Raw genomic sequence first — 23,667 nt, 5'->3', positions numbered from 1 at the left:
CAAATGTTTTTATCTTTTATGGAATGATTGATTACAAAAGGAGGACTCTCAGTCTTGTCCCATAAGGGATGTGGGCTAAAAAATAGAATTGTAAATGAACAACCATCTTTACATGCTCTTCATAACTGCAAAAAAAACTAGAGAGAGAGAGAGTGTACGCTCAAATTCCACCATAATGGACACCCCATTTCATACCCACCTCTCCCACAACCAACTCCAACAATTGGCGATGATTGCAGGCCTCCATTTGCAGAGGTCAAATAGGAAAATATGGGATATAAAATAATAAAGGTATATTTATTATTAATAAATTTATGTGAGTAAAATTTTAAAAATAAATTTTTAGTTTTAGTTTTAGTTTTGACAGAATATAATTTTTATTTTTTTATAAAGTGTTTTGACATTATAGACCCATAAATAAACTACAGCTAAAACACACATAAAATATTTATTATATACATTGTTTAAGAATTTTTAGCAATATAATTAATTAATTACATCAAAGAAAATGAGTTTTTTTTTTTTTTTACTAAAATCATTTACTCGCGGATAACATTCCATTGAAATCTTATTCTATTTTCATTTAATTTACTTCCAAAGCTCCTTTCTATTTTACTTGTCAGAAAACATATAACCAATATATTATTAATTCGTACATGTTTGTCAAATATTAGTATACTAGTTTAATGTATGAAATTTAAGATTAAACCAGAACAATCGCAGAGAAAGTTCACTCACCCTCACAAGAAAAAGTCGTTCTTTGAGTTTTGACCAGCCTCTATATTTGACTACTCGTCGTCGGGGCAAAGAGAAGGGTATTTTTGACATTTAACCATTGCTAAAAAAGGTGAATTGCTCCAAAGAAAATCAAAATTTTCAAACTTTTGGTAGCCTATTTTATTTTCCTTCTCCGTTTATATAAAATATTATATATTATAATGCCAGAACTTCCGCCCTAATAACTGAACTACACGCTTCGTCTGGATTCTAGGGTTTCTTCTCTCGCTTTTAGGTTCTAGCACAGGAGCGGCCTCTCTCTCTCCGCCCCCTGTCCGCTCCTCAAATTTTCTTCACTTTTCCCTCTAATTCTCCTTCATTCTTTATGCGTTAGCTTTATTTTCCTTCCCCCGAACGGATTCACGGCTTGCCCTAAGCCCCGGATTTCCTATCAATTTCTAAATAGCTCCCTATCTTTTCAGAATCCTTCTCAATCACTTCGATTGAACGCCCCATGCAGGTTTCAAATTCCCTCGAAGCAGGCCCCGTATCTCTCGATAACCGCCAAGAATCGCGCACAACTGTAAATGCTACTGCTTCAATTGATGACAGCAACGACCAAGAAACCAACACAGGCAGTTGCGGTGATGATAGCCACAATGGTGACGGCAAACCCGAGGATGAACCCGTCATTGATGTCTTGAATCAAAATCTTGAATTCTCGTTGTTGGACAAGGCAGATGATTCGGTGGAGGGGTTGTACCTTTATAGGAATGTGTTCAATTTGATACCGAAAGCAGTAGGAAGGCTTTCAAGATTGAAGACTTTGAAGTTCTTTGGGAATGAGATTAATTTATTGCCAGCGGAGTTGGGAAATTTGGGGAGGTTGGAGTGTCTGCAGGTGAAAGTATCCTCGCCGGGGTTCAATAGTGGGTTATCTTTGACCAAATTGGAGGGCTTGAAGGAGCTGGAATTGACTAAGGTCCCTCATCGGCCTTCGGTTTTGAAAATGTTGAGCGAGATTGCTGCGCTAAAGTGCTTGACCAAACTTTCTGTTTGTCACTTCTCTATAAGGCGAGTATTCTTGTTTTTAAGCTGTTGGGTGCTCTGAACTTCAGTTGTCTTTTTAATTCCAGGAATACATAACGACCTGAACTTTCTAAAGCATGGAGCTTATTAGTACAATTCTTTGGCTCAGTAGAGTTAACCATAGTATAAGTCCCAAAATTTTGATCTTAAATTGTGTTTATTTTGAAATATTCAGAAAACAATGAATGGTAGAAATAGCGTATGCCCTTGCCTTTATCTCGTAATTTTTTTTGGTCTGCTTTCTGAAAAAACTGCACTTGATTTGGAGGAATTTTTTTTTCCAAGCCCTTTGCATAAGTACATAGGAAATATGTGCTTATACATGTAATTGCAAATCTATCACCTGACACCATATTAACTGCAGAACATTTTTTAGAAATAGAATTTGGTTCTGATTGGACAATTGTGATTAACTGTTTCTCTGTGGAATATTATGTTGTCTTGAAATGTTTAATGTGGAAGAATTGGTCACAACTGATTAGGTAGTTGAGATGCAGAAGATTATGGGAGGAGTTAGTAACCTTTTAATGGTTTGTGTAGGTAGAATATGCCGACATGTAGCAGTTGGTTAGGCTTGATTCTATCTATATGTAATTTTTTGTTTGTCAAGTTGTCTGTTTCTGTATCAGTGTTAATTAGACTCTTCGCAAAGTGGATAATTGTGCTTATATTTGATGATTCATAGAAAAAATTTGTGGTAAATGACTAAATTTGGGCAAATGCATGCTACTCTACTTTGCAGGATCAATTTAGATTGGTAGGAAGTTATTTGTTTTATTTATATTCTTTTATAATTTATTTGTGAACGCTCAGACTAGCTAGGGTCGTAATAGTTGCATGATTCAGTAGCTAGGTCAATTTGACAGACAATATATCTTGTTATTTGCACAAAAATGTGATTGCCAATTTTAGCAGGTTTATTGGAGAAGAGGTAAAGACTAATAAAAAATATCTGGTATTTTTTGGGCATTAATATAGTTGCAGAATGAGCTCTCAGTGTGCGGCTCCTAAACTGTTTATTACAAGTTTCTCTATCTTCAAGATTCTTAAGTGCAGAAACTTGGTCCTAACTATCTACCAGGAACTTAAACGCAGGAAGAAGGAAGTATGAAAATTTGTAGAATATATTCCAAATGATTACTAATTTTGAAGTGATTATGCTGGTGAAAACAATTTCTATGACTATACTTTTTATGGTCGAATATATATTTAATGTTCCAAGTTCTAACCTCTTATGGCTGCTACTATTCCTCTCCTTTCCACACTTGAAGACAATGAACTCAGCAATTCTTTTGGTAACTTTTCCTAACATTGTTGGCATGCTGAGACTGTTGCGCATTGACACTAGTTGTATTATTTAGGGCAAATTGCTAAATCAGTCCTTGAAGTTTGGCACTTGTAATATTTTAGTCCCCGATGTTTTTTCCGTTATAATTTTTATTCCAACATTTTGCAGATGTTTCAGATATCCAATGTCTATCTATTTTCTAGTGGAAAAAAGTTTAAAATGGTTAGCCTATATTTGATGCTTTAAAAATAACTTATTTCGAATTTTAGAATAATTAAAAAGTTTAATTTTTTTAAAAAAAGAAAATTTATGTTGATTGACAACAACTTCTCTCTTTCCTTTATTTTTTATTTAATTCATTTAATTAGTTAATTTATTATTATGCTTATCAAACAAAAAAGAAAGGAGAGAGAGGTGGTGTTAATTAACACATATTTTTTTAATTTTTGATTTTCTTAATTATTTTAAAATCCAAAATAAATTTTTTTTTTGAAAATTTTTTCCATTAGGAAATGGACTAAAAACTGCACTCTTGGAGTAGATATAAAGTGTTCAAGATCAAATTGTAATGGAAAAATATTAAAGACTAAACTGTATCAAGTACCAAATTTAAAAAATTAATTTGGTAATTTGCCATATTATTTAATAGTTTGAAGCATGTGATTAAAACTTTGTTGATCTGTTTCTCTTTATTTTGTTTTAGGAGAATATGAATTTCCAATTCACTTGAAGTTGTTGAATGTTAGTCACGTAAATAAAGCTTAATATGTTTGTTTACGAGGCCTTTGAGAAGCTTAATATTGATATATATATTTACATATATTTTCAGATTTGTTCCTCCAGAAATTGGCTGTGTAAAGAGTTTGGAATATTTGGACCTTTCATTTAATAAAATAAAGAGCTTGCCAACTGAAATAAGTTATTTGAAGTTCTTGATATCACTGAAAGTTGCAAATAATAAATTGATGGAACTACCTTCGGGTCTGACTGCCCTACAAAGATTGGAGAACTTGGACTTGTCAAATAATCGGTTGACATCTTTGGGTTCTCTTGAGCTTGGTTTGATGCATAACCTTCAAAATTTGAATCTTCAGGTACACTCAATCTTTACTTATATAATTCTATTAAGCACTTATCCATTTTTTCTTCTCTACATATTTCCTGAGAATCTTCATATTTGAAACCCATAATTATAGGCTAATTGTTGGGTCATTAAATCATTTGCTTGACATCTATTCTTGATGTAGGACGAAATAATACTACAAGAGAGATAATAGGATTTAAGGAAAATGTAGAGGAAAAGGGATCAAGTAGGAGGCAAGAGGAATATTAGGGTTATGGAAATGGGAAATAAGCGAGGTAATAAGAAGATATAATATAACACTGGATTAGAAAAAAAAAATATTCCAACACAGGTAATAATAATAGTTTATATAAGTACTAGTAAAATCATGCTCAAATCTCCTAGAGAATGGAAAAAAGTTTCCGAATTAGACTCTTAATGCTTCTTAGACAGTTCTATATCATTCTCATCTTGAAAATAACTAATTCCAGTGAGTGAGAACATTAAGAAAAATCCAAGAGCTTTGGGTTTAACATGTGAAGCGATCATTTAGAAATTGAAATGGTAGCTGAAGTAAGGCTTCCTTTTTTATTGGACAAGGAACTGAGTGACAATACAATGGGAAGTAGGGCTCCTATAATCCAAGAGCAATGTCCACATTGGCTCCTTCTTCTGAACTTCTACCTATAGGAGTGGGTGAGTTATCATGTTCTGACCATGATATTGATTCAAATTTTGATTCAAGTTTGAAAATAGATGAAGGTTGCTTTTGGATGAAATTCGGGCTTAACACTAAAATAACAAAATTTTGTATCAATTGATGAGAGAAGGATAATGATGTATTAGATAGAGTAAGTGATCTTTTTGGGGGATTTATGATGTCTGGTTAAGTCTTTAAGATATTGGATCGGATAGGTTCAATATATGCAAAACTACATGTGATGATGTTTATCCAAAGGAAGTCACTCTTCCATGTCCAGATGTAGGAAGCTGAATCTTTTTGTCCAAGTGAGAAGATTTTTTTTTTTTTTAAGATAAAAAACATGTATATTACGTATATAATGCCAAGAGAGTGCCGCCTCTATACAAAGAATTTACTAATTGGTTAGTACATCAATAACCCTCCCAAAATCGTTCCACCCATACATGTCATGAGCCGGAACTAGGATCCCAAAAGTATGCAATCATTTATCTCTAATTTTACCAATATCCCTCACACACCCATTGAAAACTGTATTGGTTCTCTCTTTACATGCAACCTAAAAAATAGACAAAGGAATCATTCTAATAAACTTAATACTTCTTCTAATCCCACCCCAAGCCCACAATTCATCCTTCACCGAACCCCTAATCACCCAATTTGTACCCAATCGACTATAAACCATAAACTATAAAGTAGACGTCACCGAACACCAAAGAAGAAGATGATTGCACGATTCATCAGCATTCATGCATAGAGAGCACCCATTGGCCATAATGTGACTCCTTGTCATCAACTTGTCAATAGTGAGAATACATTCTCGACACGCTTCCCAAGTAAAAAAAAAAATCCTCGGTGGTGCATTTATTTTCCATATCTGCTGAATTGGGAATTGTTTACCATTGTCCTCTTTGGATGTCAAAAAGTCATGGAAGGACTTCACAGTGAAATTGTCGTCATTCTTGAATTTCCAAATAACCTTATTATTGTCTGAACCCAAGTGAATATCCGCGAGAACTTGTAGAAACCTTGTAAACTCATCATTCTCCCAATCATTCAAAATTCTAATCAAGTCAAGATCCCACCCATTCCTCCCATCCCTTCCCCTAAACACCTTCCCCACCTCCACATCCTTCCTCGTTGCTAAGTTAGAGATTCTTGGGAATTAGCTTTTGAGACTACCCCTCCCTATCCACTCATCCTCCCAAAACTTAATAAGGTTACCCTTGGCAATCTTCCACTGAACCCCTTCCAAAAACTTTCCCTCCCCATACATATACGCTTCCACAAACCCACCCCATGAGGCCTAACAAACCCCTGCGGTTCCTACTCCCCACTAATTCTCCCCACCTCGCCCCAATAACACTACACCATAAAGATCCTTCCTCCAACTGCATCTCCACAACCACTTCCCCAACTGAGCCTTATTCAACTCCACTAAGGACCTCATACCTAGACGCCCTCTATCATTAGGCAACTTCATCTCGTCCCACCTAACTGAATGATATTTCCTATTATTCTCATCATCCCCACAAAGAAAGCGACAATGAATGCTACCTAGTCTCTTGGCAATTTTCATAGGAATGGTCAAAACGGATAAATAATAGATAGGGAGATTAGTGAGAGTGCTTTTAATGAGAATCAATCTCCTCCTTTTAGATAAGAAGTTTCGTTTCCACCCCACAAATCTTTTTTTAAGTAAATTAATCACCGGGTCCTAGGATTTCAAATCTTTAAATTTAACCCCCAAAGGTAACCCTAGATACTTAATAGGGAGATTCACAATCTTACATCCGAGGGCTTTAGCAAATCGAACACCGTTACCCTTGTTACTCAACATAGCTAATTCAGATTTCTGCAAGTTGATGTTTAACCCAGAGACAGCTTTGAAGCACAAAAGAATACATCTTAATTTCATAATCATCTCAACTTCCGGTTGACAGATAATTAATTAATATCATCTGCAAAAAAACAAATGGGATACCTCCAGTTGATCACTATCACTCCCAACTACAATACCTCGAATCAAATTTTCCTCTTTAGCTTTTTCAATAGTATTGTTCAGAGCTTTCATGACAATGATAAATAACAATGGAGATAACAGATCACCTTGTCTCAACATTCTAGAGGCTCTAAAAAATGCTGAAGGGCCACCATTAACTATTACTGCAAAAGAAGTCGTTGTAATGCAAGATCTTATCCACCTCCTCTACTTCCACCCAAAACCCAACCTCCCCAACATGTAATCAACAAAGCCCAACGCACATGATCATACACTTTTTCCATATCTAACTTACACATAACCCCTTCCTCCCCCTTACTCACCACCTCACTACTCACCAGAACCACATTCAATCTGTCTATCTTTTACAAATGCATGTCGATTCTCACCAATCACCTCCTTAAGTACCTTGGATAATCTCTTGGTAAGAACTTTGGATATGAGTTTATAAATGCATCCCACCAGGCTAATGGGACGAAATTGTTTGATGTCATTAGCACCCTCCATCTTTGGAATTAACACAATGAATGTAGAATTAAGAGATTTCACAAAAGAGCCAGCTTGATGAAATTCTCTAAACATCTTCACTAGATCGGTCTTAAGCAGCAACCAAAATTCTTGTATAAATTTTATATTGAACCCATCCGGCCCTGGGACTTTGTCCCTATTGCAGCTCCTAAGGCTATCAAGAATCTCCTCGTCAGTAAACTCTTCCTCCAAAAAACACCTGCTAGCCTCACTAATTTGATTGAAATGAAGCTCATCCAATGTAGGTTGCAGCAGGAACTCTTCAATATATAGCTGTTGAAAAAAGTTCATGGCACCCTCCCTCAAGTAATCATTGCCCGATACAAACTTATTAACGATCTGCAATTTCTCAACAGGATTACATCTTCTTCTATGACTAGCCAGACTATGGAAATACCTTGTGTTACGATCCCCTTCCTCAATCCACTTCTCCCTAGCCTTCTGCTTCCATGAGATCTCTTCCATACGAATCCTATTAGCCAGCTCCGCCCTAACCATCTCCCTCCTCTCCCCGTTCTCCCTCGAAAGACCAATTTCCCTGTCCTCCCGGTCCAACCCCTCTTAACTCCTCCAACAGTCTATTAGTGCCCTCCTCAACCCTAACGCTCTCCTCCCTCATCCACTCTATAATGGCAGTTTTCAATGCCACTAATTTTTTTTTGCCACCCGAAAATTAGCCTTAGCCAACCACCTTAGAGGGGAAACAGAGATCCTCAATCTGTTCTTGATTCCTTAGGTTAAAGTTGGTTAGTCTTTTAGTGAATATGTAAGGGTTGTTTCCCACCCCCTCCCCCCTTAGATCCACAGTACGAAAAAGAAAGTGGAAAATGAACTTGAGAGAGTAGCAAATGAAAAAATTATGGTTGATGTAGAGAAAATTGAGGGAAAAGGTAGTTTCTTTGTCTTTGTGCAAGTTTTTTATCTGGTTTTTGTTCAGGAGCTTTTGGATTGGTCTGATTTGTTATTCTGGAAGAACTCCTTTTTTAGTTTAGTTTTTGTGGTGGTTAACAGGAGTTCTGGTTGTTAGCCTTGTAGGTCTGTGCTCTACATTTTTTTGGTCTAGGATTTAGAAACTTCTGTTTTGTTTTTCTGTTTTTTTTTTTTTTCTTAAAGATATCTCCTCGTCTCTCTTGTAATTCGTTTTTTTAATCAATAATTTTTCTTTTTCTATCTGAAAAAAAAACTGATAATGTTCAACTGGGTAACCAGCATATCCTCTAGAAAGACCATTTGGATGAGTGGAAGAGGTAGGCACTAGAGATATGCAAGCTTTGCTTAGAAATTCAACTGGGGAATAGACTTATGATTGAACTATTTTCTTTCTAATGAGCAGTGGGGAACTTGAAATGTTCTATCCTAAGAGCTCTTTGGCTGGCTTCCTCTAAAGAGTTAGTAAGAATACAAGGAAACTTCCCCCTTGACTTAAAATAATTGATAAATCCAGTAACAGAGACATTCGTTCTTCCCTAAGCTTGCATCTAAGAATTGCCTACTTGAATTGAGCTAAGTAATCAGTCACACAATCAGTCAATTGCCTCAGGTTTAACAAACTCTGTAGCCAGATGTTTCCAGTAGCAAGTGGAAAGGTGTCTCTCTTTTAGTTTTTGTTCTATTACCTCCCATTGATAGATGTTGATATTCATTTTGTTGAAACCCACAAGCTCTATTTAGTTGATATATTACCAATCAGATTAGCTCTGTTGCCTCAACCTGTCCTAGAAAATGATGGGGTCCAATTTGCCATCATAAGAAGGCATGTCTACCTTATTCCTTTTTGTAATATCTAGGCAAACCTCATATTCTCACCTAGTGGGTTGACCATGAATTGGTTGTCTTGATCGTTGATGAGCCTGCAGAGGATCTTCACCCGAAGGTTTGTTTCCACAGAGAACTAGAAATCTGACTGCATGCGACTTCCTGTCAGATAATATCATTCAAATAGTCCAAATTTATTATTCAACGATTGTACTAATAACATGGGCTTTAAAAAATTCAAAATAATAGTGATTTTTTATTCATCAGTTTTGATATTATGTACATAAATTGAACAATTATGACTTATTAAAAAGAAGCACTTACGTACAACTTAAGTAATATAGTTGTTGAAGATAGACTTATAGAAAATATACAAATTTAGTTGTTTTTCTTTTTTCTTTTTTAAGTAATGATACGGAATTCAAGATCAACTAATGTGATCAAGAACTCCGCATATAACATCAGCATTCAGAATCATAAAATCCTCAACAAACTTTCTCTACTTGACCTATATTCAAGATGTGAATGTCAACCAAAATAATTAAAATAGTTTGAATTGATTAAAAATACCACAAGTATGAAATTGATAAGTTAGAAATCAATTCGAAAAAAAATTGATAAAACGCGACAAGAATAACCTTAATAAGTTAAATCAATTCACACTCAACAAGAAGGTTGACAAAACTTAATTAGTTAAAAACTATAGTTTTATTGTTCTCAAACTTGAGTGATTACAATTATGAATTGAAAATTTATTTACAAAAGTAAGCTGTGTGCATCATAAAAATATAAATATCTTAAATTAATGGTAAAAATTATAAGAAAATTAAATTTTATCTTGAATGAGAAAATTATAAAAATTAAGAAAATTTTGACTAGAATAAGTTAGGTAGGATCTTTCCTTTTTAAATGGGAGTATAATAATTAATTATGGAGAAATTAGGGGAAGTAAATATGGTTAATTAAGGCTGGCCATTAAAGGAGCAAAGAGGCCACCCATATCTTTCTTAAACCATGAAGATTAGTTCTTTAAGAAAAGAGATTTGATTTCCTCTTTTTTTAAGATATCACATGGTTTAGGGAGAAGTCTTCCCTCTTGGCTGATTCTCCCTTTAAAGAAATTATTTTCTCTTTTCTTGCTCACATCAATATATGAATTCAGAAAAAGAATATCGTAAATAAGGCTCTGTTTGCTTGGTTGATGCTTGGATTGTGAAAATGACACTGGCAAAAACAGCTCTAAAGTGAAACAACTTTCTTTTCCCTTGTTGAAAACAGTCTTTCTTCTTTTTTTATTTGATAGAACAATATCCTTGTTTTTCTTCAGATAATCGATCAATTTTGTGGACTTCTTTTGTTTTCTTTATTTAATATATTCTCACAAATATATTTTGATTGGGAAATGGCATTCTGCTGATCATATTGTATTTGTGATTTTTGTGGTCTTATACCGCAAAGCATATCTTTAGTAGTGATTGGACTCCCCTTATATCATCACTTTGTTGCTACTTAGAAAAGGCTATTAATTAATGGATGCCTGGACATAGTTTGCTGTTAATGTAGAAGACAAATAAATTGGGAACTGAAAGGAGATCATGGCTTATTTCATTATTGTTTTTTCTCAAGTATGATTAAAAGGGTTTTGTTATTATTCATTGAAGTTTCTTACTCATGCACGTCTTATTTCCTCGATGTAATGTGTTTGTTTTGTTTTTTTTTTCTTCACAATTGTTTTAGTACAATAAGCTCCTAAGTTATTGTCAAATACCATCATGGATATGCTGCTATTTAGAAGGAAATGGTAAAGACTCCTCCAATGATGAGCTCGTCAATTCTTCAGTTGAAATGGATGTATATGAAGCCTTTATTCCAGAGAATGATGGAAGTGTTTTTTGTAATGCTGATGGGCGGCGTGCTTCTTTTAATGGTGAGGCCTGTGGAGTTACTTTTCCAACTTGCACTCATATGGAATCTGATACTTTCATGTTTCGATATCCTAATTATTAATTCTGAAGATTACTTGATGTTGACTATATGATAAATTGACGCAGCCTCTCATTCCTCATCAAGCATATTAACTGAGACCTCTTCAAATAGCAGATGCTTTTCTCCTCGGAGGTCAACTAAGCGATGGAAGCGGCAGCAGCATTACTTGCAGCAGAGGGCTCGTCAAGAACGTTTAAACAACAGCAGGAAGTGGAAAGGTGAAGGACTTTCTGAAGGTTTGAATGTCAAGGCAGATGGGATTAGCAAACCTTGCATTGAAGATGTAAAGACCTCCAAAAGTTCTGCAGAAGGTGCATCGGAAGTTCTAGGCCTTGATGATGATAAACAATTAGTTAATGTGGATGCTGAAAGTGAAAATTTAGGTATTGATGTTGAGGAAAAAGTCAGATTTAGAAAGGGATTATATAATGAAGACGGGGCTGAAAATGAATATTATGAGTGTGAAGCATCTGTAGCCCCTTCACATGGTGGAGCTGGTACTGAGGATAATGGTTCATCTTCGGAGACATCCAAGTCTATTCCCAAGTCAAAGAGGCATTCTGATAGCTATCTAGATAATCCAAAACCATGCAAATACCAGAGACCAACCAAGGACAGCTTAATTCTATCCCATAAATATAGTAATACTTCATTGTGTAGTATTGATGATTGTCTACCAGATGGTTTTTATGATGCAGGCCGTGATAGGCCCTTTATGCCTCTTCAGAGTTATGAGCAAATTTTGAATCTTGAGTCACGGGAAGTCATCCTTGTTGACAGGTAGTATTATCTACATGTGAATATACAAATATAATCTATATCCTGAACAAAGGCATGGTTTAACAATGCAATATCCTTAATTGTTTATTTCTTTAGGGAAAGAGATGAAGTATTAGATGCCATTCTCCTCTCTGCTCAAGCTTTGGTATTTCAGTTGAAGCAATTGAATCGTTCTTCCAAAGATAGGGATCAGATTTTTGTTGATAACCTGCAAATTGCGTCATTGCTCGCACTTTTTGTATCTGATCATTTTGGAGGCAGTGATAGGAGTGCCATTGTAGAAAGAACACGAAAAGCAGTATCTGGTTCAAACTATAAGAAGCCTTTTGTTTGCACCTGTTCAACTGGAAATAGTGACAATATAAGCGCATCCACCAAACAAATATTGGACTCTGTGGAGGATATAATTTTTGCTGACCTCTGTGAGAAATCATTACGTTCCATTAAGTTGAGAAGAAACTCCATAATAGTTCCTATAGGGAGTTTGCAGTTTGGTGTTTGTAGACACAGAGCTTTGCTCATGAAGGTGATTATCATATTGCATTTCTGTTTTAGTGAGTATGAATTTTTATATTGTTTGTTTTCATTTTTCATTAATAATTGATTCAACATTTAATTGTAGTATCTATGTGACCGGATGGAGCCTCCACTACCTTGCGAACTTGTTAGGGGTTACCTGGATTTCTTGCCGCATGCCTGGAATATTATTCCTATCAAACGAGGTGATTCATGGGTTCGTATGATAGTCGATGCCTGTCGTCCTCATGACATTAGGGAAGAGGAAGATATTGAATATCTTTGCAGGTGAATAATTTTATTAAAAGTGGTCATAATACTCTCTTTGTTGCTAATATCCTTGGGTTCTATGTTTTTGTGTTGAGTATGTCTTATCATGCAACATTGCACGTGGTTTGATTTTGTGTCATGATGCTCTTGCCTTAACTGAAGTATTGGAGCTCTGTTGGTTTTATTGTATAAACAGCTGAGTTATTTTTTTCCCTTTTAACAACTGAGACTTTGTAAAATTGCTCATCTTGCTAAGACTGTGTATGTGCCCCAGTATTATTTTTGCTTTGTTTTTTATTGCAGATTACATGCCAGTTAATCCAGTCCTTTTGGTGGTCAAGTTATGAATTGTTTTTTTGTGGTCTAGAAAACATTCTACTTCCATCTCTATTGTCGAGCTATCACATTCATATTTGGGTAAATTATAGGGACGTTCCTGTGTTATTGGCCTAATTATAACTCTGTCCGTTGGCTTAAAAAATTATAATCTAGTCCTTACATTTTGAGGAAGTGTGACAGCTCAGTCCAGTGACTTATTGAAATCACAGTTAAAACATAAATCACTCTTTTTTTCTCAAGAGAATAAATGATGAACTTATCTGGAAGAAGAAAAAACATTACATTTTGAAGAAATTTGAATCTTGACAAAAATTTGTAAGAGAGCTTGGAGAACTGTGATGGAAGAGAAAGCTTGATTAGTCAAACTCTTTCTTTCTAATTTTGGTCAGGGTTTTTTTTTTTTTTTAAATCTTCTTTAAGATTCACATATTTTATTTCTTATAGAAATTTCTCATATGTCCTTTGGCAAAAAAGATTGATTTGTGCATTGACTACAATCTTGATGTATAGAATTGGTTCAGTGGATTGGGTGGTATTGTTTGTTTTAAAAATAGGACTAGATTATGAATTTTTCTAACTGCTGGACCTGATTGTAATTAGGCTCGAAAGTTAGGGGCTCATTTATAATTTATCTTTCATATTTCTTGAAAAGGATTTGATACTAATATGTGATAGTAGTTCTTTGGTTTGTGTTTATTTTGCAATAATAAATGCTACTTGTGGCAGGTACATCCCCCTTACAAGAGTTAATGCCTCCATTGCAGCTAAAAGCAGTCTTGATCCTGGATGCTATTTTCCTTCTCTTTCTGCCTGTGATGAAACTTTAAGAGCAGCTTCTAGTTCCCTTATTCGATGCAAAGTTGGTTCTCTTGAAGCTGCAGCAAAGGTTTGTTCCTTGAATGGTCTTGTTAGTCTTAGGTGATTACCTCACTGGAGATATAATACTCCGGTAGTCAATTGATGTTGCCTGCATTAGCTTTTTGATGAATTTATAGATGCTACTACTGCTGTTAGTTCTTTTTTCCTGAAAGAAAAGCAGATATGGACATTATCTGTTATTTCAGAAAAAGATATGGACATTATCTGAAGTACAAAAGAGGGTACTGCCCAAGTGTAAAAGAGTTTACAAATTAGTCAAAAGATATATGAGGTGTCCCAAGTCCTCATCTAAAGTAGAAGGATGACCTTAAGAAAGAAACCAAACATCTGGCACCGTAAGTCTTTAAAGGGAAAAACAGAGCCTTCAAAAGCTTTTCTATTTCTCTCCTTCCAAATGATACATAAGGTAGTCAAGGAGATAAGAAAGATGACTTTTTTTTTTTTTTTTTCACTTTAGAGATCCAGAACCCAAATTTCAGTAGCCACAAGACCTGCCATCACCCAATTAACACCAAGGAACTCATAAAGGGTTTTGTATCAGAGCTGGAAGGAGAAAGGACGCCACAAAGGATGGTTTAGCTTCCCTCATACACAAGTAGCAGCCATCAACTAGAATCTTCTCCCTCTTTCAGGGATTGTTGATAGTGAGAATCCTTCATTCTTATTGCTTCCTAAGCAAAGAAGGTAATTCTAGGATATGCTTTAAGCTTCTAGATAAGCTTCCAGGGTAGTCACTGCATGGGCGAGCCAAAATGGGCAAAGGTACATATAGAGAGTTTTACATTGAAGGAACCACTAGTCCCCAACTTTCAAACTGGTTTATTATTACCATTTAGTTGGACACTGCAGTGGGTAAGGGGCTGAAGGAGATTGCTATTCAAATGAGCGAAGGTCCATATAGAAAGATTTCACAGTGAAGGAACCACTAGTGCCGAACTTTCAAATGGGTTTATCATTATCATTTAGTTGGAAACTGCAGTGGGTAAGGGGCCGAAGGACTCTGACATGTTCATCAATCTTGTAGTCATTCAAATTCAGATCCATGATCAACACCCCTTGGCTAGAAGAGGAAGAGAAATTATATATATATTTTAAATTGTTAAACAACATTGTTTTCATTCTCGTTAGTTTTATACATTATGTTGAAGTCATATAAAAAATTTCTTAAGAGTTGGTCTGTCTGTTACATTTGATGCTGTAGGTGCGAACATTGGAAGTGTGTGGGACTTCATCGGAGGAAGTTAGGGATTTTGAATACAATTGCTTGGGAGAAGTTAGGATTTTAGGTGCTTTGAAACACTCCTGCATTGTGGAACTGTACGGACACCAGATATCTTCCAAATGGGTTCCTTCAGCTGATGGTAATGTTGAGCATCGTGTATTACAATCTGCAATTTTGATGGAGTATGTGAACGGGGGATCTTTAAAGGTATCTTTTACTTTTTTTTTGGAAAGATTAACTTAGTTAGTTAGTTTGTTTATTAGCATTTTCATTCAACCTCGGCATATACCTTTTTTATGACAGAGTCATATAGAGAAGCTTTCCAAAGCTGGTGAAAAGCATCTGCCAATGGATTTGGCACTTTGGATTGCACAGGATGTTGCGAGTGCATTATCTGAGCTTCATTCGAAACACATTATTCATCGTGACGTAAAAAGTGAAAACATCCTGATTGATTTAGATGAGAAGAGAGCCGATGGAGCACCTATTGTGAAACTTTGTGATTTTGATAGAGCAGTGCCACTTCGGTCCTTCTTGCATACATGCTGTATTGCTCATGCAGGAATACCTCGTCCTGATGTTTGTGTTGGAACTCCCCGATGGATGGCACCAGAGGTTCTGCAGGCAATGCATACACATAGTAGATATGGTTTGGTAAGATTTTTTTCTCCCCCTTAAAACCAATTCATGCAGATGTTTCAAATTATTTTTCGTTCCATGGAAAGCATGCTATAGTTCCACTTAATGCATTGTGCAATAAACAGGATACAAATGATAATGCTGGTATGTCCTTGTCTTCCCATCTAATATGAGACAAATTAAAAGAGGAAGTTTTAAGTATATTGTAAATCTTCATGGAAATGCATTCCAGTTTCATTAATTATGTAGCATTTGGTGCCATAGAAAAATATAGGAACTTAGAGAGGATGTTTGAATTGTTTAAAGAAATGTCTTGGTTTAAGTTACTCAAAGCAGCAGTGTAAAGTTATTCAATGCAGCAGGATGCTTGAAGTGACTTATAGCAGAAAAATTGTTATTTAAAAAAAATCAGTTGCATGATTGAATAAAATGCTGATTGCAAAAATGAGATTAAATTTTAATTAAAATTGATAAAAATATATATTTATTACAAAAGTTTAAATTTTCATTATTGTATATGCTGTTAATTTAAGTAGATATGAAATGAGTAATGAAGTAAATTTGTTACATAAAAAAACAAGAATCTTAAAGGTTAGAACTGATGTGCATTTTTTTTTTAATTTTTAATCATTTCCAAGAATCTAGTAGACATCATGCCTTTTATATTACCAAAAGGGAGAGATTGAAAGTAGAATTTTTTTTTTTTTGGTTACAAAATGGTGGGAAAATGTCTTTTATCCTGCTCTAAAATTATTTAACGAAATTGGAATTTGTTTTCCAATTGGGGGCCAATGCGGATTTTTGTCAATACTCCTATTGACTAATCATCATCTTAGGGGTTGAAAGCTCTAAAATTTGACTTCAATTTTTTCATTCTGTTAAATTTATTCTTATTTTAAAAATTTATACATTTATTAAAATAATTTTTCTACTCAATAATGAATAATTAATATATAGTTAATTGCAAAGAAATTAAGTTTATAACTTAAATTTTAATAAATTTAGAAGTATGAAATAGTATTTGAGTTATGTTATGCATCAAAATTTATGCCTTTCGAAGCATGTTATTTTTCCTTGTTAAGTCTTCTGTAGTTCGGTTTTATTCTATTTGTCCTCTCCTCTTTGTGCGCCAGACACCTGTAAATTTTCTACATCACGATAAAGATTAAAAGTAATGTAAGGATACTTGAGAAATTATATATTATGTCCAAAATTTGTACATTCCAAAAATATGTATAGTTTTTTTCTTTGTTCAGTCCTCTGAAGTTCTATTCTATTCTACTTTATCATATTGTTTTTTTGCTCTAGAAGCTATCTTAAATTTCCTACACTGCAAAGAATAATCCTATATCATCTTCTTTTCCTTTCATCTTCCTAATTGTTGCAGTGGTACCTGTCTCAGATCATCCTCTTTTGTTATCACCTTCTTATTTAGTGCTGATAGCGCAGTCTTTGTTAAGTTCGCTATTCTTTTTTATGTATAATTTGTACTTTGGTAGAGTTGTTGAAAATCTACATATGTGGTGGTTCTTCAGTTCACCTGTTTTTTCATGATTTATTCTCCTTTTCTTTACATGTTGCTAACTGCTGCTTCTTTGATTCTGACTTTTATTTCTTAAATAACACAGGAAGTGGATATCTGGTCGTATGGATGCCTACTATTTGAATTGTTGACTCTTCAAGTTCCATATTCTGGCTTGTCTGAATTACACATTCATGAGCTTCTTCAGGTAAATCTCTATCGCCTTCTCTTTATGTGTGTGCGTTTATGTGATGTATCACAGCAGAGTAGGGATTACAACTATAAAAGAAGAGAAAAAATTCAATCTAAAGTTGCGGAGATTGGCAACAACAATAATTTCAGGGTTTTTGCTACTATAAATGCGTAGATTAGCACTCAGTCAATGGGAGTGTGTGCTAAATAGAGTTTAGGATAGAGAAAAAAAGAAGCAAAATTCAATCCATTATTGCAGGGATTGGCGACAACATTCAGTTTGTTCATCATGATATTCAATCATTTTGGTTCAAAACCATGACTATTTTTGACATATCATGAATGAAATTGATTTAATTATATATCAGATGTATGAATTATGAATATTTTGGACATATCAAAGATTTAATTCATTCTAATTCTATCTGGAAAATGTTTTTGTTGCATCGTGGTATTCAATCATTTTTTCTGTTCATTTTAAAAATTTATTTGTTTGGATTTATTTGGAATTTTTCGAGGATTATATAACTAAGCGCAGATGCCATTTGGCTTTTGAAAGGAATAAAGAAAATCTTGCCTTTGGCTTTTAGGGGAATAAAGAAAATCTTGTAAAAACTAGTTAAACTTACAGCAGGAAGGAATGATGTGAGAAAAGGATGTAATTACATCCCCAGGAATGAGATAGTGATGTACTTCTTCTCCTTGCATGATAATTCAATTGGCACTGTGGTTGTTTGGCTGTAGCAGGAGATTTATTTCTATTGTTAATTGACACCACCTCATCAAGCTTATTTGTAGTCAATATTCTAGGTGGAGCATAGTTGTCTTGGATGTATTACTGATTGCTTATTTCTAAGCAGACAGGGAAACGGCCACGACTAACAGATGAATTAGAGGCTTTGGGGTCTTTGGATGAACACGCAGCCGTTAAAGTTAGAACAAACCTTGACTTATCAGAGGCAGATGTAGAGACACTTAGATTTCTTATAGATGTATTCAGACGTTGCACCCAAAAAAATCCAACTGATCGTCCAACAGCTGGAGACCTCTACGAAATGTTGCATTCACGAAGCACTAATTTCATGCCTTCAAGAAGTTACAAACAATTGTAGATTTAACTTTAGGTAGCAATTCATCCCCTTTTCTCTGATCTTGTCGCACAAACGATGTTGTAATATTAATCTTTGGTTAGTAGTTTTTGGCTTAGATCTATTTGGAAGCCTCATTTTACTCTCCTTAGGTGCTAATAATAATGCCCATGAGTGAAAGCTGCAGGCGGCTGAATCAAATATTTGTAATATAATTTTTGTAGGGAGGTACTGTTTTTTCCTGGGCTTAGGCATGTGTATAAGTAGACAGATTATTTAGAGCTAACGAACCCTTTATCTCTTTCGTTGTTCATTTGACAAGGCAAAGCGGATTCTATGCTTGCTTATTTATGTTGCACTAAGGTATTAATCTTAATGGTCCATCTGATGTAATGCTCATTCTATTTTAAATTGATTTTTACTTGTTCTTATAACATACTAACCGAGCAATTGAGCCGAGTAAAATTTGAAAGTTTAGTTCCAGATCTAATGTGGTTTCATGGGCTACGGAAGAATTTAATGATTTCATACAAATACTCAAAAACTGTAATTTCGAAGTTACATAAAGATTATAATTTTACTTCTTATTATTTATCCCTAGTATTAGATGGAAGATAGATTTGGTTATAACTTGGAACTTACGCGAATTAAGATTTACTTCATTAATTCGTGTGTGCAGAATTAATGTAATGTATCTGCACCGAAATGCGTTTGACCAAAAAGCGAAAAAAAGATAGAACAAACAAGGTCTGAGGGATTTTTAATGGTGACTGCAATGAGGGAGTGACTTGGAAAGTGGTTTGTTTAATTGTCCCTTTCTATTTTTAAATATTAATTTAAAATATTCAAGTTCAACAGTCATTTAAAAATTTGTACTAAATAAAATACCAAAATAGGGTTTTATATTGATAGATAAAAATAGTTGGTGTTTATAATTATTAACATAGAACCCTGCAGGGTTAGCATGTTCCATAACTTATTTAGAGTTTTTAAGTTATTATTATTTTTTTAGATAAAGCTTCTAAAATTAGTTGAAGATAATATAAACACTAAATAAAAAAATAATAAAAATTAATTTATTGGAGGTATGTCTGAAGAAACATTTTAGAGAAATTGGAAGTTAAGAACTAATATGGGTCTAAAGAGTGCAGTTTAGATGGTGGTTGAAGACCTTGTATGGTTTGTGATTTAAAAAAAAAAAGACAATATTGAATATATGAAAGAAAGGGGACGTGAAGAGGGTAAATTTTGTGGGTGTGTGAAATCAGACAAACACAAAAATGGACCTATTAATAACCATGCGATAATCCTTTAGGTTGTATTTTAGTAGGCTTTTGGGTAAGTAAATTATGTAATTACAGGTTGATGAGGATGGGAAGGAAGGGACAAGGCCTCAAGGGGACCATTCTATCAGCCGCACTGGTGCCCTAAAAGCTCTGGCATCCCAGATGCAAATCATGTATCAAGGAACACTTACCAAAGTCTTCCTCTCAATGTCACTGCCAGTGTACTACAGGCATACAGACAGTCACTTCTCTTGTTTGTCCTCTAGATGCACTTGTCTACACCCACCTCCCCTCTTTAATTTTTAACCAATCCTCCTTAGCCTCATGCTCCCCATTCCCTAGATTAATTCTTGTCATATTTCTATTTCAAAATTTTAAGCTATCTTATCTGAATATTTGATTTAATAACAATATAATTCAATACTACTGTACGTGAGTTATAATCCATCAAAAATCAGATATTACGATTTAATTTTATTTTTAATCTTAATTCAAACATATTTTATAAAATTTTATAATTAAATGATTAATATTAGCAAATGATAATAAAAATCCATAAATATAATAATAAAAAAAGAAATGAATTTCTGTTAAATATAACTTACATAAATGTTACTCAATTATTATTAGTATTGATTAATAGGGTTTGACACTACATATAATATAGGTCTTTTTAGAATACAATAAATAGATAGAGAGACTTCTATATAAATTATTGATGAAAGTCTTTTTTTTTTTTTTTGAAAAATTATTTCGAAATCATGATACGTGTAGCTGACGAGATATTATTAAATGTTAAATGTGATTTATTTTTTCAATATAATTAATAAATAAAATTTATTTGATTATGTTACTAACATAAGTTTTTATTATTTATTTTAATTAAAAATTTATATATTTTATTAATTAAGTGACACTATACAATCTTCTACCGCTAACATACATAACATAATCTTATCATAGTCACATAAGAGGTGCACCACGACTTGAACACATTTTTTGTAAACAAATGAAAGTATTCACCATGCTGTTAAAGAATAATAAGTCTAAAATAACTTACTCTAAATTTATTTTTAATTAGATGATTACACATAATGTCTCTCACACGTCAATTTAATAAATCTTTCTCAAGCTTTGGAGTGAAAAATGAGATATTATATTTGAACTGATTTTAAATGTTAAATAAGGATGTTATAATTTTAGAATAATAAAATTAATTAAAGAGTTAAACCAAGATTTAGATCAAGTTAGAATTAAAAAATTAACTAACTAAAGTGTTTAATTAATCACTTTGGAATTGGGATACATAAATTAGTAGTTAATTACTCTATGGGATGAATGATTAATGCTTATTTATAATGCTGAAGTAGATCCTTAATTTAACTCAAATGTTAATTAAAAGATGTTTTGATTGGTATACTGGAATAGTTTATATTGAGTCTAATAATAGAGAACACTTTAGAGCTCAATTGAAGATAGAATATTTGGTAATTTCATTTACACATGAGCCCTTAATTATTAGGGTTTTTTTTTTTTTTTTTTCCTATTGTCATCTTGTATGGGTGATTTAACTATGATTGAAATCAAATTTTATATGATAATACTTAATCGTGTGGGTCAAATTTTATGTCTTAATATTAATCATAAACACACAGTACTATGTTGTTAATTAAATTACAAAAAATTAATTGCATGTAAAGAGAACAAAAAAAAGTAAGAGAACAAAAAATATTCAAATAAGTGTCCCATTAGGAAGGCCTTATATCTTCTTCCAATGCTAGGCCATATACCCAAATCAACTAAGATAAAATAAAAATTTGAATACATTTCACAATCGAAAGAATGAGATGTTCAAAAAATTATAACAAATTTGATTTCAAATGAATTGGAGAGACGAAACTAATATTGAACCTATCAGAAATAAATCAAATATGTAAAATAAATTCAAGCCAAAACAAAAATCTTAAATTTATGAATAAAACAAAACATGAAATCACGAGACATCATTTTTAGTAGTATATGGTAATTACTTTTGACCTAATTTTATTACATGTGTGATTATGACATTCATTATCAATTATATATTTAAAATAAATAAAAATCATTCACTGCCACATAAATCCAAAAATGAAAGAAAGATAATGATAACTTGAGAGTTTTTTTTTTTTTTTGTTTAAAATTTTCACCTCTTTTTTTTCAAAATGATATCTTTGGAGTTCTTTCTTCTTCGTACTTCTCTTTGTCCACGATCATCTTCTCTTTTCAAAGACATTACTCCCAAAAGGCAAGGTTATGCCCAATCATAACAAAAGATATATAAAAATTGAACACAATGCCAAGACAATTATAATTGCAATATGAGATTAAGCAAACCCTAGTTATTCAAAATCTTAATAGTTTTTAGTACTTCAACATATTCAATGTTCAAATCACTCACACACAAATCCAGTTATCCAAATAATTCTATGTAATCACATCATCATTTCTACAAAACAATATTAAGTCATACAAATGTCATAAACTAAATTAGTATTAAGTTTAAAAAATTATAAACTAACAAATTCAAATCTACTTAGATGTTTAATGTTTCATTCTTGTTTTTTTTTTAATTTTTAAAAAACATAAATGAAATAAAGAACTTATACAATTTGCGTAGTTCCACTCATGTCAGTAAATAAATAAGAAGTTTTGTTATTATTATTCAACACATTTTAAATCAATACAAATATTTTTAAGAATGAAGCGATTCATATCTCAAAAGCAAGATTTCATCTATTTGATTGCCCCTACGAGATTTCTTGTTCTCTTCCGTTCATTTTGTGATAGGTCGCAATCTAAGTTGTAGATTTTTTAATAAAATTTTTTACTTCTAGTGAGAAAGAATAACTAAAATTTGTTCATGAATGTCAAATTTTATTACTATCAAATGCTATGATGTATATATACAAAAGAAAATAACATATTCATTTGAAAGAAAAAAAAAAGAACATAGCACTACGTCCATGTTTTCCCTCATATGTGTTCAGTAGTTCCTCTCCTTCATGTGCACGCACGACCAAACAATTTTAGTGCTTCCACGTTCTCCTGTGCACATTCAATAGTTCCTTTCTTTCGTGTGTATGCACATTCAATTAGTTTCTTTCTTCTTCGTGTATATGCATGTCCAAGGCAGTTTCATTCTCCTTCAAAGTTGTTGCATTCAGTTTCATGAATCTAAGGTTTTTAATGGACACATATTGGGATCTTTTAAGGTTATCAATACTTCCCCCAATAAAAAGAACCTTCTCCTTAATGTTTAAGTTAATAAAACTCTTTTGTTGTTCTTAAGCATTTTTCCAAGTTGCATTATCTACTGAAGTTGTTTGTAGTTGACCAGACTTTTCTTGATAGATTTTAATTATTTCTTAATCCATCACGTTTGAAAGGCAACTTCAGGCTATAGAAGAATTTCTCCATCATCATTAATAGGAGATAGCTCATCAGTTGTAAGGATGAAGTCTCCTAGTTTTTTTTTAGCAATAAAACATAGAAGACCAAATGGATGCGAGGCCCTTTGAGAAGCTTGAGTTCATATGCTACCTTACCAATTCTTTGTTCAATCTAATAGGGACTAATTTCTAAAATGCCCATTTAAAAATTGTTTATTATCGATAAGGTTTGCGTATCTTATTCAACTTTTTTTTACAACCTTGTCTTATTTAGTAAATAAATAACAAACATGGAATTTCTTTAACATAAATTTTTTTATCACCACCTTTACAAATGCTAGTTGAATGAGTTGAATATCTACTTATTGCAGTGTTTGG

At 33.3% G+C, this 23,667-nt stretch overlaps 1 protein-coding gene across 1 annotated transcript; it reads left to right on the top strand.

The window, feature by feature from the left end:
- Window positions 1-934: 934 nt before the first annotated feature.
- Window positions 935-18,968, top strand: LOC110815923 (Leucine-rich repeat protein kinase family protein). The gene is made up of 11 exons (XM_022043899.2): window positions 935-1,791; window positions 3,924-4,188; window positions 10,880-11,069; window positions 11,194-11,908; window positions 12,005-12,434; window positions 12,531-12,712; window positions 13,760-13,919; window positions 15,114-15,341; window positions 15,438-15,788; window positions 17,402-17,503; window positions 18,348-18,968. The coding sequence occupies exons 1-11, from the start codon at window positions 1,232-1,234 to the stop codon at window positions 18,597-18,599; spliced, it is 3,435 nt and encodes a 1,144-aa protein (XP_021899591.2). The 5' UTR covers window positions 935-1,231; the 3' UTR covers window positions 18,600-18,968.
- The last annotated feature ends 4,699 nt before the right edge of the window (window positions 18,969-23,667 follow it).

Source organism: Carica papaya, chromosome 3, assembly GCF_054855325.1.
Source record: "Carica papaya isolate Zhongbai chromosome 3, ASM5485532v1, whole genome shotgun sequence".
In the NCBI taxonomy this organism is placed as follows: Eukaryota; Viridiplantae; Streptophyta; class Magnoliopsida; order Brassicales; family Caricaceae; genus Carica; species Carica papaya.
This window is presented reverse-complemented; position numbering and strand designations above follow the sequence as displayed.

Bases quoted from the DNA above. Each gene is read 5' to 3' on its own strand.
- LOC110815923 (XM_022043899.2), top strand. From the start codon at position 1,232: ATGCAGGTTTCAAATTCCCTCGAAGCAGGCCCCGTATCTCTCGATAAC. The intron at 4,189-10,879 runs GTACACTCAATC...CAATTGTTTTAG, and splicing joins TTCAAAATTTGAATCTTCAG to TACAATAAGCTCCTAAGTTA. The intron at 12,435-12,530 runs GTGATTATCATA...ATTTAATTGTAG, and splicing joins ACAGAGCTTTGCTCATGAAG to TATCTATGTGACCGGATGGA.